At 37.7% G+C, this 16,633-nt stretch overlaps 1 protein-coding gene and 1 pseudogene across 1 annotated transcript in view; one reads left to right on the top strand and one right to left on the bottom strand.

Annotated features, from left to right (window-relative positions):
• Positions 1–9,899: 9,899 nt before the first annotated feature.
• Positions 9,900–10,289, bottom strand: LOC143686871 (MAPK regulated corepressor interacting protein 2 pseudogene; annotated as a pseudogene).
• A 4,513-nt stretch (positions 10,290–14,802) lies between these two features.
• EIF3H (eukaryotic translation initiation factor 3 subunit H) overlaps positions 14,803–16,633 on the top strand; it is a 138,667-nt gene continuing 136,836 nt past the window's right edge. The window contains exon 1 of the mRNA XM_077167518.1: positions 14,803–14,984. Coding sequence (XP_077023633.1) covers positions 14,853–14,984 — 132 coding nt within the window. The 5' untranslated portion in view covers positions 14,803–14,852. The remainder of the gene's footprint in view (positions 14,985–16,633) is intronic.

The following is a 16,633-nucleotide window of genomic DNA, read 5'->3' as shown; positions in this document are numbered from 1 at the left end:
AAAGATTCATGGCCTAAATGGAATTAAATAAGTAAAAACCACATACAATTCACAAATTTTAGTTACATAAAGGCTAATATTCCAGATAATTCAGCAAAGATATCTATAGTGATATTATTCTGCCTTATATTCATATCTAAATGTTTATGAACATTTGTTAACATTCATTAGCCAAAAGAATACAATGTTCCAAACATTATATAGCTAACATACTCTCTAAATAAATAATTTTCCTAAAAAAGTTATTTAAGACAATTTAGGTAAATCAGCTTCATATTACAGTCCTATTAATTTCTTCACTAAAATCCCTAAGGTAGGCTACGTCATGGGCTGGTTTGCTGTGAATTTTTATATATGGTGAAAGGTGCTATAATGATAGAGCTGGAGGCTGTCATGTTGTTAAAAAAGCATTTTTAAAATGTTTTCAAATTATAAAAATAGCATGTCTGTTATAACAAGTGAATCAAGGGAACATCACAAAGATGTTCATCTCCTTTCTCTTTGTCCAGGTAATTCGTGTGTGCTGGTTTGAAAGTATTATGTACCCCAGAAAAGCCATGTTTTAATCTTGATCCAGTCTTGTAGGAGCAACCATTTCTTTTAATACTAATTCAAAACTGTAAATCAGAAACTTTCGATTAGATTATCTCCATGGAGATGTGACACGCCCATTCCCGGTGGGGCTCGATTAGTTTACTGAAGTCTTTTAAAAGAGGAAACATTTTGGCGAGAGCTCAGAGCAGACAGAGCCTACAGAAACGACAGAATCCTCAGGGCCAACAGAAACTTCACAGCAGAGCTGACATACATACAGACATGTGGAGAACAGAGACACAGATGTTTGGAGATGTTTGGAGCCCAGCAGACATTGCCATGAAATGTCCAGCAAGCCAGAACCTGGAGAGAGCCAAGGGAAGCCAAGAGATGAAAAGCTAGCCCTGGAGAATTAAAGTGAGGAACCCCCACAGGAACAGAGGTTAAGAGCAACAGAGCCCATGAGCAAGGGACCAGCAGATGCCAGCCACGTGACTATCCAGCTGACAGAGGGGTTCCTGACCCATCGGCCTTTCTTGAGTGAAGGTAACCACTTGTTGGTGCCTTCATTTGGACACTCTCACTTCCTCAAAACTATAAATTTGTAACTTATTGTGCCAGTTTGAAAGGATGTATGTACCCTAGAAAAGCCATGTTTTAATCCTAATCCCAGTTTGGAAAGGCAATTTCTACCAATTCCTATTTGGTACTGTATGTTTGAAACTGTAATTAGATCATCTCCCTGGAGATGTGACTCAATCAAGAATGGTTGTTAAACTGGATTAGGTAGAGATATGTCTCCACACATTTGGGTGGGTCTTGATTAGTTTACTGGAATCCTATGAAAGAGGAAACATTTCGGAGAAAGAGAGATTCAGAGAGAGCAGGGAATGACATAGCCATGAGAAGCAGAGAATCCACCAGTTGTAAGCGACCTTTGGAGATGAAGAAAGAAAACACCTCCCAGGGAGCTTCATGAAACAGGAAGCTAGAAAAGAAAGCTAGCAGATGACACTGTGTTTGCCATGTGCCTTTCCAGATGAGAGACCAACCCTGACTGTGTTCGCCATATGCCTTTCCACTTGAGAGAGAAACCCTGAACTTCATCAGCCTTCTTGAATCTAGGTATCTTTCCACTGATGTCTTAGATTGGACATTTCTATAGACTTGTTTGAATTGGGACATTTTCTTGGCCTTAGAACTATAAACTAGCAACTTATTAAATTCCTCTTCTTAAAAGCCATTCCGTTTCTGGTATTTTGCATTCCACCAGCTAGCAAACTAGAACACTTATTAAATTTCCCTTTGCAAAAGCTGCTCCATTTCTGGTAATCTGCATTCTGGCACTTTCAAACTAGCACATCATGTAAACAACCTTGTGTGTATTCTTCTAAATTTTTTCCATGTTCATATATTTATATGTCAAGAAATATACATATATACACAGATGCATGCAGATATATAGAGGTTTTTGTCACTCTTTGCTATTAAAAAAAGGGAATCATTTTATTACTTCTATGCGTTTTGTTTTCTCACCCAACAATCCTTGTGGAAATCTCCCCAAGTCAATTGACATAGCTCTTTCATTATTTTAATGACTATATGACATTTTTCACAAAATCCTGAAACATAATATAATAGATGTGGCACTGACCACAAGTTGCCACCCATATCTCTTCTCTTCTTTTTAGATACATACATCCAATATTATTCTGGACAGCAGTGTGTCCAGATAAAATATTTCCCACCCTTCTTTGCATCTTGGTATAGTCATATGATTAATTTAAGCCCAGAATATGTAAGTGGAACTGTTAAAAAGGGAATTCTGGGAAGGATGATAAAAGGAAGCTAGTTTAGCAACAGGTGCTTTTGTATTTTTCACCCTCTTCCTTCTTATTCTTTAGAATTTGGATGTGATATAATGAGCAGAACTCCATCATCCTATTTTAGACCATGCGGTAAAATTAAAGAAGGAGGCCATGTACTAACACTGCCAGAGCAGATAAAGAGAAGGAGCTTGGGTCACTTGTAACTGTAAAACTAGAATTCAAATCTGGACTTCCTACCTGTGAATTTCTTTTTACATGAGAAGAAAAATAAACTTCTACCTTGGCAAAAGCTGTTAATTTGAGTTCCTTTCATATGCAGCCAAACTCAATCCAGATAGAGTAAGTTAAAGCTACATGCCAGAATTAGAGAATTATATATTAACAGATGTGTTTAATGAAAGCTTGATGTTGGTTGGTGTTCCCCCAAACAACTGCCCTTTCTTTGAACAGGTTCATAATCCTAGTTTATAAATTTTCTCTAAAACGTATAGATTTTTTTCAAAGCAAAATAAACCAAATCCTTTTTATGTACTATAGCAGCTATCTTGACATTTGTTACTTTTGAAAGTATAAACAATTTGATTTGGATTCAGTGTATCAACAGAATGCATCTCCTGTTGAGAAAGGTTGGTTAAACATGAAGAATCCCAGCTGCTTGGGCAAGAGACATTAAGGAACTATTGATGTCACCCAGTTGTCAATTAAAGAAAGCAAGCTGGAGGCCTGTGCATAGGCCCAGGTGGTACTAGTTAGCTTTTCCTCCAAAGCAAATGAGAAAAAAACCATCTCTTAGTCAAAAGGTTTCAAGGGATTTCTGTTTGTTAAGGATATCTTTAAACTAGACCATAACCAGGAAGTACCCACTATTGGGTCACAGTTAGATGACTGTAAAATTAGACTAGCAAATTTCTTTTTCATAATAGCTTATTTGGTTGAAATTATATTTACAGAGAACAAGCACTGCCATGTGAAGTTAGTTGAAAGGAATTGATTAGTTCACTAAAACTGATCTGAATAGTGCTCCCTACTGAAACTTTACTACAGAATGCTTATTGGTATTAATAAAAATTAATTATTTGTAATTCATTATTATTAATTAAAATTATTGATGGAAACAAAAACTGATAGAGAAGGAAAGAAAAGTTAAGAAGTGGCAACAAGTGGAGAAAATGTTCTGCTTTAATGCATAACAAAACGCTACTTGAAATTTAATTAAATCAAAACTGAAACTAGTAGAGAAGTTCATATAGGAAGGGGTATTTTATTTTAAACCATCAAAGCATTCTAGAAGATTAATGAATCTTTATAAAATTCCTCTATATAAGCAAATATTATTATTGTTACTTAAAGGAATTTAAAGATTAAAAGTTAAATCCTTAAAAGGATTGTGTAAAAATACTATTTATTTACATTGAACAAAACCTTGAAGACAACTCTTTCACTCATGGTTTTGTATATTTTTTTGAGCAGCAGGAGGACTTCAGGGCAGAAACTAAACTCCTGGTGGCAAGCAATTAAACATGCTTTCAATAATCCAGTAGAATATTATTTCAAAGTTTAACATTTGTAGTTGGATTACACCAATCGGAGGTATTAGCTACCTGATATATATATATATTTTTTTTGTTAATTCATTTTACTATATTAAAAGCTAAAACTTGTGTATAATAAAAGGCACCAGAAACAAAATTAAAAGCAAGGACTGATGAAAGATCAGAATCTAGAATTTCATACCATCGTGCAATAACTTTTATGAAAAGTTCAAAAACACATAAGGCTATATGGTATACACATATAAATAAAACATGTAAAATCAAAATATGAAAATAAAAATATACACATTAAGTGTACAAAAACATGGAAAAGAAAGATATATATAATCACGGTTGCTGGAGGGAGGGGAGGGGATTAAGATTGAGGAAATTTCCATTGTATCTGTAGCACTTTATCTGTAAAACAAATCTGAAGCAAAAACAGTTTTTCATGAATTTTCTGTTATTTTTGAGACAGTTGCTATGTTAAGCAAATATTTTGACTCCTTCTTGGTTGATATTTAATGCTATTGCATCTAAATTTTAGTTTAACATATATTTTGAATAGAATCTATTTGGATAGAGTCAATTTTTTTTTAGCAGGTATTTTAATCTACACAGTATATATTACTTCTTACTCCCTTATCATTTACTTTTTTTATTAATTAAAAAAATTAACTAACACAACATTTAGAAATCATTCCATTCTACATATGCAATCAGTAATTCTTAATATCATCACATAGATGTATGATCATCATTTCTTAGTACATTTGCATCGATTTAGAAAAAGAAATTAGCTACCTGATATTATACAGAATAAAAGATCACTCTTAATATTTTCAAATGTTTTCAGTGCAAGATCACTTTGTTTTAATATTAGTTGGTAATCCATAAATCAAAATACAGGGATGAAAATTCAAATGCCATTTTAAAAATTATTATTATAGTAAATATATAGAAAATACCCACACACTGAGTCTTATGTATAAATGAATACTGCTTTCTTTTTATTGGCCTTCACTTTACCCTCTCTATTGTTCCTTTAACAACACTGAACAAATCACTTAGCTTGTCAAAATATAACCTCTCATAGTTTCATTCCACATATGTCCATGGAAGGAGGCCGATGACTGACTGATGACTTAAATTGATCCAAAGCAGACTAAAGAGAAACTGCTCTTTTCCCCTATGTTTGGGAGAGAAATTTTCCTCCTCTTCCAATAGACATAAAAAAAGAAGCGTATTGCTTCATGGCTGTGTGCAACTATTTTGAGTTTACAGAGGTAGCTAACTCAAGACAGACTCAGAACATGGCAGAAGACAGCTGCCATCTTTTATGGTGCTTCATTTGGAGGATATCCTACTTGTAAACATCCAGTTATAAGATAGAGTTACATTTCCATATTACTTAAAATAATTTAGTTTGTTTTTTGTTGTTGTTCAGTTGTTTATTTTTGGTTTCTTGCAATACAAACCATCCCAACTGATGGACTATTTGTTAAATCTGGGCCAAATACTTCCTAAGCCTAAGCTAAAAAAAGTCTCTTTAAAAGGAAGAATGATTGTATCACTATTATAATAACCTTGATTGAAGGAAATTTAAGATGATCTGCATATGTTGTCTTTTTTTTTTTTTGATCCTTGACAAAGTTGTTAGGAGGCAGAGATGCAGAAGAAACTGTTGCTATTAGCTTCTTTCAACTATCTACCATGTGGTGTCTTTTCTGTACCAGTTGAATATTAAGCAAAGTATTTAGTGTTTTAAGGGGAATGATGCTTTGGTCAAATGAATATTTGTGGAATTCTAAAAAGTGTACTAATTTACTCTGGAACTATAGCTCTGTCCTATTCATATGTCATTTCTTCTCACTTTTCTTGGGCCTAAATTTTTGTGTCTCAGCCCTACCATTAATTTTGATGGCACCATGCATTCTTTTGGGAGGTGCAACTAGGATAGTCATTTCCATTTCATCCTATTTCCATGGAACAGATAGCTTCTGCTTCCCTCTTCGTGAGTGGGTATTGTTGGAGGGTGGACTTCCTGTTTCTCTATATACCCTGTTACTTGTGCCTCTTTAAGAAGAGAGAATTTGATATTTTAGAAGATCCCATAATCATCAAATATCTCCTTTTTAGGGTGACAGATGAGGGTAAAACACTGTGATTCTTACTCTTGAGCTTAATAAAAAAGAATCTTTGTGCCCCTTTCAAAGAAAATAATACACTCGGAAGAGATAACAATATACAACTTGTAAAAAAAAATCTCTTGCTGAAAACTTCTTTGTTTAAAAATGGTGCTTTCCTGTTTTCTGTGTTTCCAATGGACACAAAAGAGGAACTGGCCCTCAATTGTATGTCATGAATATACAGCTACTTCCTGGAGGGACAGTAAGTAGAAAGATCAAATTATATTCTACCCACGTTTACTCACACCAAGACTGGAACAGATGCTAAGCTGGTCCTCTCAAGTTTGGCTGGGAGCTCTGAGAAGGAACACTCCATGTCTACCAACCCCATCACCAAGAGCCCTACTGCAGCTAAGATCCAAGACTGCCAGTTGTTCAAAGGAAACTTGCCCTCTATAGAAGTCTGAAAGCTGGCCACATCTGCATATTAAAAAGGAATAAAATGATGTTAAAAAATTATTTGATTCATGTTTGGTATCTTGACTCTTTATTCACTTCAAGGGGTCTACTAAGTAAGTCAGGGGAAAGCCGCCCCAATACTGGCCGGTTCTAAGGCATGGACTGATCATAGTCTGACATTTACAGGCCTGTGTTTATCTAGTGGGTAGAGTCACTACGCCACAGAAACAAAACTGTCAGACTGTTTATTTTTTATTTTTGCACTCAGGTGTGGCAGGCTATCCTTTGCTTCCTGTCCCCATGTAGTCTAAGCTTGCTTTGGAAGGCTCTCACCATCTTCTTTCATTTTGCCTATGACTGCATTTGAAATATTTCCAGCAAATACAGAAGTGAACTAAAAACTTTAGTTCCTGAGACAGGGAGGATGAGGAGCATATTGTTGGGAATACAGAATACACTTATTTTAGTCAATAAATGAATACCCACAATGAAATTAATAATAGCCACAATATCAAACTGCCTTTTTTTTTTTTTGGAGGTAGAAATACAACTTAATGGTCGCAACCATCCATCTTTGTGTTTCAAATGTTAGTATAAATCTTGTTTGCTCACATTTGAGTCAAAGAAGTGTTGAAAGAAGCAAGTTGGCTAAAAGCACTGCTAAATCAAAATTTAATCTGAGAGTTTGTCACACAAAGATTGTATCAAATAATGAGCTGTATTTAAAAGCATCCATTCAGTGTCTCTTACTTTTATGTGTTTGTTATATTTTGCATATAGGTCATTCCTTTTCATGTCACCTTTAATTTTTAGTTTTGATTTTAAAATATTTTTAGACTTACAAAAAAGTTGCAACAATGAACTACCACATATCTTTTAGCCAGATTGGCCAAATGTTAACATTTTATATATGTTTTGTCATTCTCTTTCTCTCTCTCTCTCTCTCTCTCTCTCTCTCTCTCTCTCTCTGTCTCTCTCTCTCTTTTTCTAAGGTGTATGGGCTGGGAATCAAACCTGGCTCCTGCATGGCAGGCTAGCATTCTACCTGAAACCGCTTTACCGTTCTCTCTTGAAATATATGTGTGTGTGTGTGTGTGTGTGTGTGTGTGTGTGTGTATGTACATACACATAAGTACATATTTTTTTCCTGAACTATTTGAAAGCAAGTTGTAAATTCAACATCCCATCACCCTTAATACATTACTGTGTAAACCATAATACAGTAACAAAATGAGGAAATTATGCATTTTTTTTCAAATGCTGTGTTTGAAGTTTGACTCCACAGCTTCTCTATGCTACTGCAGCTGTCCCATCAGCTAATGCCATATCACCACTCTAACTTAATTTTTATTGGTTTAAATGAAAAGAAAAATCCAAGTTTGGGAGAATTTTTCATTTTGTTTTATTTTTAAGGTATTTTAAAACCAAGGCAACTTCAAATAAATTCAGCGCAGATAATCCAGGAGGTTTCTGAGAATATATTTTTAAAAATCTAGGTATTAATGATATTTTCTTATCAGAGTCCATATCACTCAATTTAAATGATTACCTTATATCCTCAAATTTCACTTATTTATGGTTATAGTAATAGGGGATCTGAGTAGAGAGGAGGAGATGATTATAGACCATTTGCACGATTTTGGCTTTTACTTCATCTGTCGGTTTGAAAGGATATATGTACCCTAGAAAAGCCATGTTTTCATCTTAATCCCATTTTGTAAAGGCAGCAGTTCCTTCTAATCCCTATTCAGTATTGTATGTTTGAAATTGTAATTAGATCATCTTCCTGGAGATGTGATTTAATCAAGAGTGGTTGTTAAACTGGATTAGGTGGAGGCGTGTCTCCACCCATTTGGGTGGGTCTTGATTAGACCCAAATTTACTGGAATCCTATAGAAGAGGAAACATTTTGGAGAATAAGAGAGATTCAAAGAGAACAGAGCAGAATGACATAGCCACAAGTAGCAGGGTCCACCAGCCAGTGACCTTTGGAGATGAAGAAGGAAAATGCCTCCTGGGGAGCTTCATGAAACAGGAAGTCAGGAGAGGAAGCTAGCAGATAACACCATGTTTGCCATGTGCCCTTCCAGATGAGAGTGAAACCCTGCCCGTGTTCACCATGTGCCTTTCCAGATAAGAGAGAAACTCTGACTGTGTTCACCATGTGCCTTCTCACTTGAGAGAGAAACCCTGAACTTCATTGGCCTTCTAGAGCCAAGGTATCTTTCCCTGGGTGCCTTAGATAAGACATTTCTATAGGCTTGCTTTAATTGGGACATTTCTATGGCCTATAAACTGTGAACTTGCAACTTATTAAATTCCCCCTTTTAAAAGCCATTCTGTTTCTTGCATATTGCATTCTGGCAGCTAGCAAAGTAGAACACTTCAAGTAAAACCCATGGGAGGATGTGGAATAGAGGAGTGATGAAGAGATCTAGGTGTTAAAAGGAACATTTTGGTTGTGATGTTGCAAACACCTGGAAAGGGTGAAGCACAGAGACCAATTAGTAGAATACTGCAGTACTATTGCGAAGGAATGATGTGACTTTGTAGTAGTAGTGGGTTGGAATCGGTTGTTATTATCAATCTTATTTTGAGATATATGTAGGCTCATATGCAGTTGTTAAGAAATAATGCAGAGGCATTCCCTGTACCCTTTATCTAGTTTCTGCAAATGGTGACATTTTGCAAAACTATAGTATTATATTGCAACCAGAATATTGACACTGATACAGTCAAGATACAAAACATTTCCATCACCACCAGGATCCCTTAGGTTGCCTTTATTTTTAGTCTTACCCACCTTCCTCCCAGCCCACCTTCTCCTTATCCACTGGCAACCACAAATCTCTTTCTCATTTCTATAATTTTGTTATTTCAACAATCTTATGTAAATGGCACCAGGCATTATGTAATCTTTTGGGACTGACTTTTCTCAATCAACACAGTCTTCTGGAAATTCATCCAGATTGAAGTGTGTATCAATGGCTTGTTCTTTTTCATTGCTGAGTAGTGTTCCATGGTATGGCTATATCAGAGTTCGTCTAATCATTTACCTGTTGAGGTATAATTCAGTTGTTTCAGGTGTTTGGCTATTTTGAATAAAATTGTTGTAAATATTTGAGTACAGGCTTTTGTGTAAATATGTCTTCATTTCTTTGGGGAAAAATACTTTTTTTGGTCAATTTCTCACTTTATTTGCCTAGAGCTTCTCCCTGGCAGCTCCAAGTGCCTGGCCCGGGCCACAGTGAGCAGGATTGAGGTCAGAGTTCTACCCCTTACCCCTGGCAACCTGGGATGGTCAGGCTGGGGAACAGCAGCTACAAAAATCCAAATGCTGGCAGGTGTGGTGGGCAGAGGGTCCGCAGTGGGGCAGGGCCAGGCTGGCACCCGCAACATTCCTTCTGAGGCAGTGGTCATGAGCAGTTGGTGATTCTAGCCAAGAACTGCTGCTCCCCCCATTGCCAGGCTTTGGACACAAAGTAGACATTCTCCTGGTGGGCGAATATGTAGGTCTCCTGGGCCACATCAAGGGGTGGGGATGTGGCAGGGGCTGCCGGCCATTCACCTGATTGAACTCAAGCCTGGAACCCCAGCTCAATAGGGGCCAGGGGTCCTAGTGGCTGGGCAGTAGGGGCGTGTGTGTGTGCAGGGCAGACTGCTTGCATTTTAGAAACTCCAAGCCACTGCTGCTACTGTGTGGGACCTTTGCGGTGCTGCTTGACCAGTTTGCTGGGCCCCTGGGTGATGGTGTACAGTGTACAAAGGGCCCCTGGTGGGGGATGCCTGGGAGCACTAAGACACATGCTAGCCCTGCCCACTGCAAGATTCCAGTGCCCATTATCTATTTTAACTTGTATGGTGAGTTTAGTTGAACACTATAATTACAAGGGATCTTGAATAGGGTGTAAGATCTTGTTGGTTTGTCCAGGTTAGTGTGATGCCTCAATATACCCCAGAGTAATCAGAGGAGTGAATAAAGAAGTATTTGGAAGGTCTTCTTGGAAGACTGGGGAGAAAGGACTTCCCCATTTGGAGAATTACTGATATTCTCACAAGCTGTGAGGACAACCAAATCAATAGGCTGAGCCCTCCTTCTTGGGGTTTGCCCCTATGAAACTTATTCTGGCAAAGGATAGGCTAAGCCTACTTAAATTTAGGCCTAAGGGTCATCCCCAGGGAACCTCTTTTGTTGCTCAGATGTGGTCTGTTTCTCTAAGCCAATGTGGCAGGTGAACTCACTGCCCTCCCCGCTATGTGGACATGACTCCCAGGGGTGTAAATCTCTCTGGAAACATGGAACAGAAATCCCAGGATGAGTCAGGAGCCAGGAGAAAGCCTTCTTGACCAAAAGGGGGAAGAGAAAAATGAGATCGCAAAGTTTCAGTGCCTGAGAGATTTCAAATAGAGTGGAAAGGACATCCTGGAGGTTATTCTTATGCATTGTATAGATATTCCTTTTTAGTTTATGGTGTATTAGAGTGGCTAGAGGGAAGAATCTGTTGAGCTGTGTAGTAGCCTTGATTCATGAAGATGATTGTAAAATGAAATAGTGACTATGATTGCGAAAATCTTGTATCTGTTGCTCCTTTTATCCAGGATATGGACAGATGAGTAAAAAAAAAAAACATGGATAAAAATTAATAAATAATTGGGTGATAAGGGGTAAAAAGTTGTTTAGATTGAAATACTAGTGGTCAATGAAAGTGAGGGGTAAGGGGTATGGAATGTATGAGTTTTTCCTTTTCATTTCTTTTTCTAGAGTGATGCAAATGTTCTAAAAATGATGATTGTGATGAATACAAAACTATGTGATGATATTGTGAGCATTGATTGTACACTATGTATGGACTGTATATGCATGAAAATTTGTCAATAAAAATAACAAAAAAAGATTCCCATGCCCTCCTGTCAATTCATCAATAAACATATTTTTAAGATAGAGCTTTTAGGATTTAGTGATGGATCAGCAGTGGGGTTTAAGGGAAACAGAGGAATCAAGGATGATGCCAAAGTTTTGGAACACTGGTGCTCTGGGAACACTGGGGAACACTGGTGCTCTTCAATATTTAAAGACTGGTGAGGGGTAGAGGAATCAGCCATGGTGCCTACTAAGAAAGGGGCAGACACTGATCCAGGAATGAAATGTCATTACTTCTTCTAGGTGTTTTCTGGCTAGGATGTTTATATTGCTTTCCTAATTCAAATTCTACTTTTCAGGCATTTTTTCCCTTAATTCCTTTATATCTAGTTGAAGCTTGCATATGAGTAACCTCCAGAATAACCTCCTGGCTCTCTCTGAAATCTTTTAGCCACTGATACCTTGTTACATTTCTTTCCCCCCTTTTGGTAAGGTATTCATTGTTGATCCCATTGTGCCAGGGTCATGACTCATCCTTGGGAGTCATATCCCACATTGCTAGGGAGGCTTACATCCGTGGACATCATGTTCCACATAGGAATAAGGGTATTGGTATTTTGGTGTATTAAAGCTTCTGGAACGCAATATACCAAAAACGGATCAGTTTTAACAAAGGGGATTTATTAAGCTACAGGTTTTACAGTTCTAAGGCCTTAAACATGTCCAAACCAAGGCATCCAAAGAAAGATACCTTGACTCCGAAGAAAGGCCAGTGTCTATCACATGGGAAGGCACGTGGCTGGTATCTGCTTGTCCTTGTTCCTGGTTCCGTTGCCTGTAGCTTCTGATTCCAGTGGCTTTCTCTTTAGGCGTCTGTGGGTCCTGACTTAGCTGCTCTGGAGAAGAACTCTGGGTTTCATCTCTTACCTTAGTGTGTCATGGGAAGGCACATGGTGACATCTGTTGGGCTCTGGTTCCCGTATAGCTTCTGTCAGCTCTCTCAGCTCCTTGAAACTCCTGAGGCTTCTGCATTTCCAAACCTTTGTGTCTAAATTTTCTCCTAAATGTTTCCATGTGTCTGCTTTTTAATGTCTCCAGTAAAGTAATCAAGATCCACCACATCTCCACCTAATGAAAAAGTCACATCCACAATGGAGTATGTTACATCTGCATGGAAATAATCTAATTAAATGGTCATACACAATTGGATATGTCACATCTCCATGGAAACAATCTAATAAAAAAATCTCACCCTACAATATTGAATCAGGATTAGAAGAGCAAGGATTTTTGGGGGGTACATAACAGTTTCAAATCAGCACAGAGGGCAATGATTTTACTTGGGGTGGGGAGGGAGAGAGAGAGGGAGAGAGGCTACATCTGAGCAACAAAAGAGTTCTCTGGAAGCAACTCAGGGACCTTGATTTCTTTTTTATTTTTCTTTGCACTCTGAGGAGTACTATTTCAGAAGGGCTGCAATCACCACATTGGGTCAGTTTAAAATAACCTATGGGGCTGGCCATGGTGGTGCAGCAGGCCCAGTTCTTGCCTGCCATGCCCGAGATCCAGGTTCATTTCCCAGTGCCTGCCCATGCAAAAAAACCCAAACCAAACCAAACGAAACAAAAAAACAAACAAAAAACCAAGAACCTATGTGAAGTATTTAGCACATATGACTTCAAATCTTTTTTTTAATTAAAAAATCTTAGTGGGATATTTCTAATGACAATACATTGAAAAGAAAATTTAAAATTTACTCTGTGGTTTTATTGTTAGTGATAACATTGGTACAGTAATTTTGTAAAATAATTGTTTGTAAATCATAGGATAAAGCAAATACATTTATTATTGTTCAGAAGTAGCTTAGGTATTCTATGATCCGCATTATTCCATCTACCCAGTGGCATACACAAACTTCCAATTCTGTTTTTCCCTTCCTTCCCTCCCCTCCCTTCCCTTCTCTTCCTTCTCCTTTCCCTGACCGTCTATGCCTTCTTTATGATTTTTCCTTCGATTTCTGTTTACTAGTGTAATTTACCATGATCAATTTTCAATACTTATACATTTATGGAACACTAGAAAATACCAAATATTAACTTTTCATTTTGTATCAGGAATGTGTCCTGGAAACCCTCATCAGGTGTAACTATTTTTGTTCCCATATACAACACTCCCTCTCCTACCATGTGGTGGTTTGGAGCAGTATGTATCCCAGAAAAACATGTTCTTCAATCTAATCCATTCCTGCGTGTGTAAACCCATTTTAAGTAGGAATTTTTTATGAGGGTACTTCAGTTAAGGTATAACCCACCTCATTCAGGATAGGTGTTAATCCTCTTACTGGTGTCTTTTATAAATAGCATGAATAAGGAGAAAAAGGCTGTGGAACCAAGAAGCTGAAAGTAAGGAAATCTGGAGGAAAAGGGAGAGACCAACAGAAACTGCCATGAGCCTTGCCATTTGTCAGAGGAGCCAAGGAACTCTGGCAGCTGGTCTTCCAGAAGAACGTATGGCTTGATGATGCCTGGATTTGGACATTCCCATGGGTCTCAAACAGAAAGCTAATATATTTCAAGTGTTTAAAGCCAGCCCATTTCATGGTATCTCCTTTGAGCAGCCTGTGAAACTAAAACACCCCAACAACAAAGACAATAAAATATTTCAGGGCAGGAATCATCATCCTTCATTGACATATCTACTTACTTCATTCAGTTCTAAATACATACAATTGAATGAAGAACATTCTCCACTGAATGAGAAAGAAGGCTTTCTAAATTGTCAAGTACTCTTTTAAAGAATTAAGATGCTTATTTCAGAGCAGTGTGTCATAAGTCAGGTGTTTTTAGGAAATACGTTTTGGATCATCGTTTAACACTTTACATAATAACTGCTCTTTTACTATATTCACGTTAATATCTATATGAAACTAGTAGCTGCGAAGGGCTATTAGTTCTGGTAATTCTGACAGAAGTCCCATTTTTAATCCATTTTCGTACAAGCTAAGTGGTTGGAGACTACTAACTAAAATTATATAAGACAAATTATGCCATACCGGCTCTTCCCTAACTAACAGAATGATGTCGAGCAAATCATGTCTATGTTTCCTAATATGTATAATGCGAGCTGATATAGCGCTTATAGTTTGCAGGATTGGAAACGGGTATTAAAAAAATAGAAGTGAAAGCACTTATACTGTATGAGACGTTACAGAAATGCGAGCATAATGTTATGATCATCTGTCTAATGGAGAATGCCTAAGCATAAAATAGAAAACGTTAAGAAACATCTATATTTGTATTAAAACACAGCGACAGAACGGCAAACGCAGAATGCGCGTGCGCAAAAGATCCTGCCCGGGAAAGAGTCTGGAAAGAGGAGGTAGGCGGGACCCACGCTCTACTATCCTCCTAACTCCGCCCCGCGAACAGGGGTTTGCGCGCAACGTCACGCGAGCTCTACTTCCGCTTCCGAATAGTCAGTTTCTCTTTTTTCCTGTCTGGCTGGGAACATGGCGTCCCGCAAGGAAGGTACCAGCTCCGCTGCCTCTTCTTCCACCACCAACACCGGTGCAGCCGGGAAAGGAAAAGGCAAAGGCGGCTCCGGAGACTGGGCTGTGAAGCAAGTACAGATCGATGGCCTGGTGAGTTGGGTACCATCTCTCTAGGTCCACGTGGGGAACGTCGTTCCTAACTCCATCCCGCCAGACACGTTTCTCTGCCGCCGCCTCTCTAGGTTTGATGTGAATGGAACAAGGTTTTTTATTAGCACCCGCTCCGTGATCTCACTTTTTGTTGGGAGAGATGCGTTAACCTTCTTTGCTTTTTGACAGGCGAATTGAAGGTTGAGAAATGGGGCCGAGGCTAGGGGTGTATGTGACAGATCCTTGGAGTCTTTTTTTGAGATAGCTGGGAGAAGAGACTTGGAGAAGGACTGTTGTGGGAGACAGGCAGGTGATGGATGTGTCGAGAATGATCTAGGATCCTGATATCGGGCTGCTGAAAGGGCAGAGTAAGGGAACCTTTCATTGCTTTCCTGCTGGGACATGACATCTGTAACTTCTTAAGTGGAGATTTACTTTGTAGCTACTCTTGTCTTTGGTTCAGCGCTTTTCCCGAAAACCTGCATAATTGGAATAAACTTTTATGAAGAACTTATTCTCAAGAACATAAAAGACATCTAAGAGAAGTACACGTATTTAGTGGTTAAAGTTCGTGAACTAGAACATCTAAGGAAATCCTTAATAAGGAAATGGACTAAACAGGGAAGAGGCAAATCTAAAATGATAAGAAATTTAATTTTTATTGCTTCTAAGCAAAATACATACTTGCAGCGATCTAGCTTTTAAAGCATTTTGCTTTGAGAGCCTTTCTGCTTCTCTTAATCTTTATGTTTTCTAGTGCAGACCTTAGACATTGTAGTAAAGAAGTAGCTTTAAATTCATTTGAAAATTTTATTTTACTGGGCTTTGTAAGTGGAAGTGAATAATTTTCGGTCCCCCACATAGTTGAATCTTTGAGTTAAACTATTTAAACTTTTTAATATTATTAGTTAAATTGTGAATTCACAGAACAATCATGAATAAAATACAGGATTCCCATCAACTACCTTACCACCAACACCTTTCATTGGTGTGGAACATTTGTTATAATTAATGATAGCACATTTCTACAATTGTACTGTTAAAAGTCCATGGTTTAACTTAGGATTCATTGTTTGAGTAGTGTAAATTGCATGGAATTTGTTTAAAGTTTGTTTTGTTATGATATATACAATCTAGGAATTTCCCCTTTTAATCATATTCAGATATATATTTCAGTGCTGTTAATTTTGCATGCATACATGTTTTGCTACCATCATCACTATCCATTACCAAAACATTTCTGTTTTTCCAAATAGGAACCCTGTACATTGTAAACCTTAATTTCCCATTCCCTATCCCCAACCAGCCCCTGGTATCTTATATTCTAGATTCTGACTCTATGAGTTAGTTTATTCTAATTGTCTCAAAACAGCAAGATCCTTTAATATTTGTCCTTCAGTTTCTGGCTTATTTCCACTCAACATGATATCTTCAAGGTCATCCATGTTGTCCCATCTATCAGGACTTCATTCCTTTTTATGGCTGAGCAATATTCCATTGTACGTTTATGGCACATTTATTTATCCATTTATTGGTTGATGGACATGGGTTGCTTCCATCTTTTGACAGTTATTAATAATGCTGTTACGGATATCAGTGTGAAAATATCTGAGTCTGTGATTTCAATTCTTTGGGGTATATATCTAGTA

Source organism: Tamandua tetradactyla, chromosome 6, assembly GCF_023851605.1.
Source record: "Tamandua tetradactyla isolate mTamTet1 chromosome 6, mTamTet1.pri, whole genome shotgun sequence".
NCBI classification, from domain to species: Eukaryota; Metazoa; Chordata; class Mammalia; order Pilosa; family Myrmecophagidae; genus Tamandua; species Tamandua tetradactyla.
This window is presented reverse-complemented; position numbering and strand designations above follow the sequence as displayed.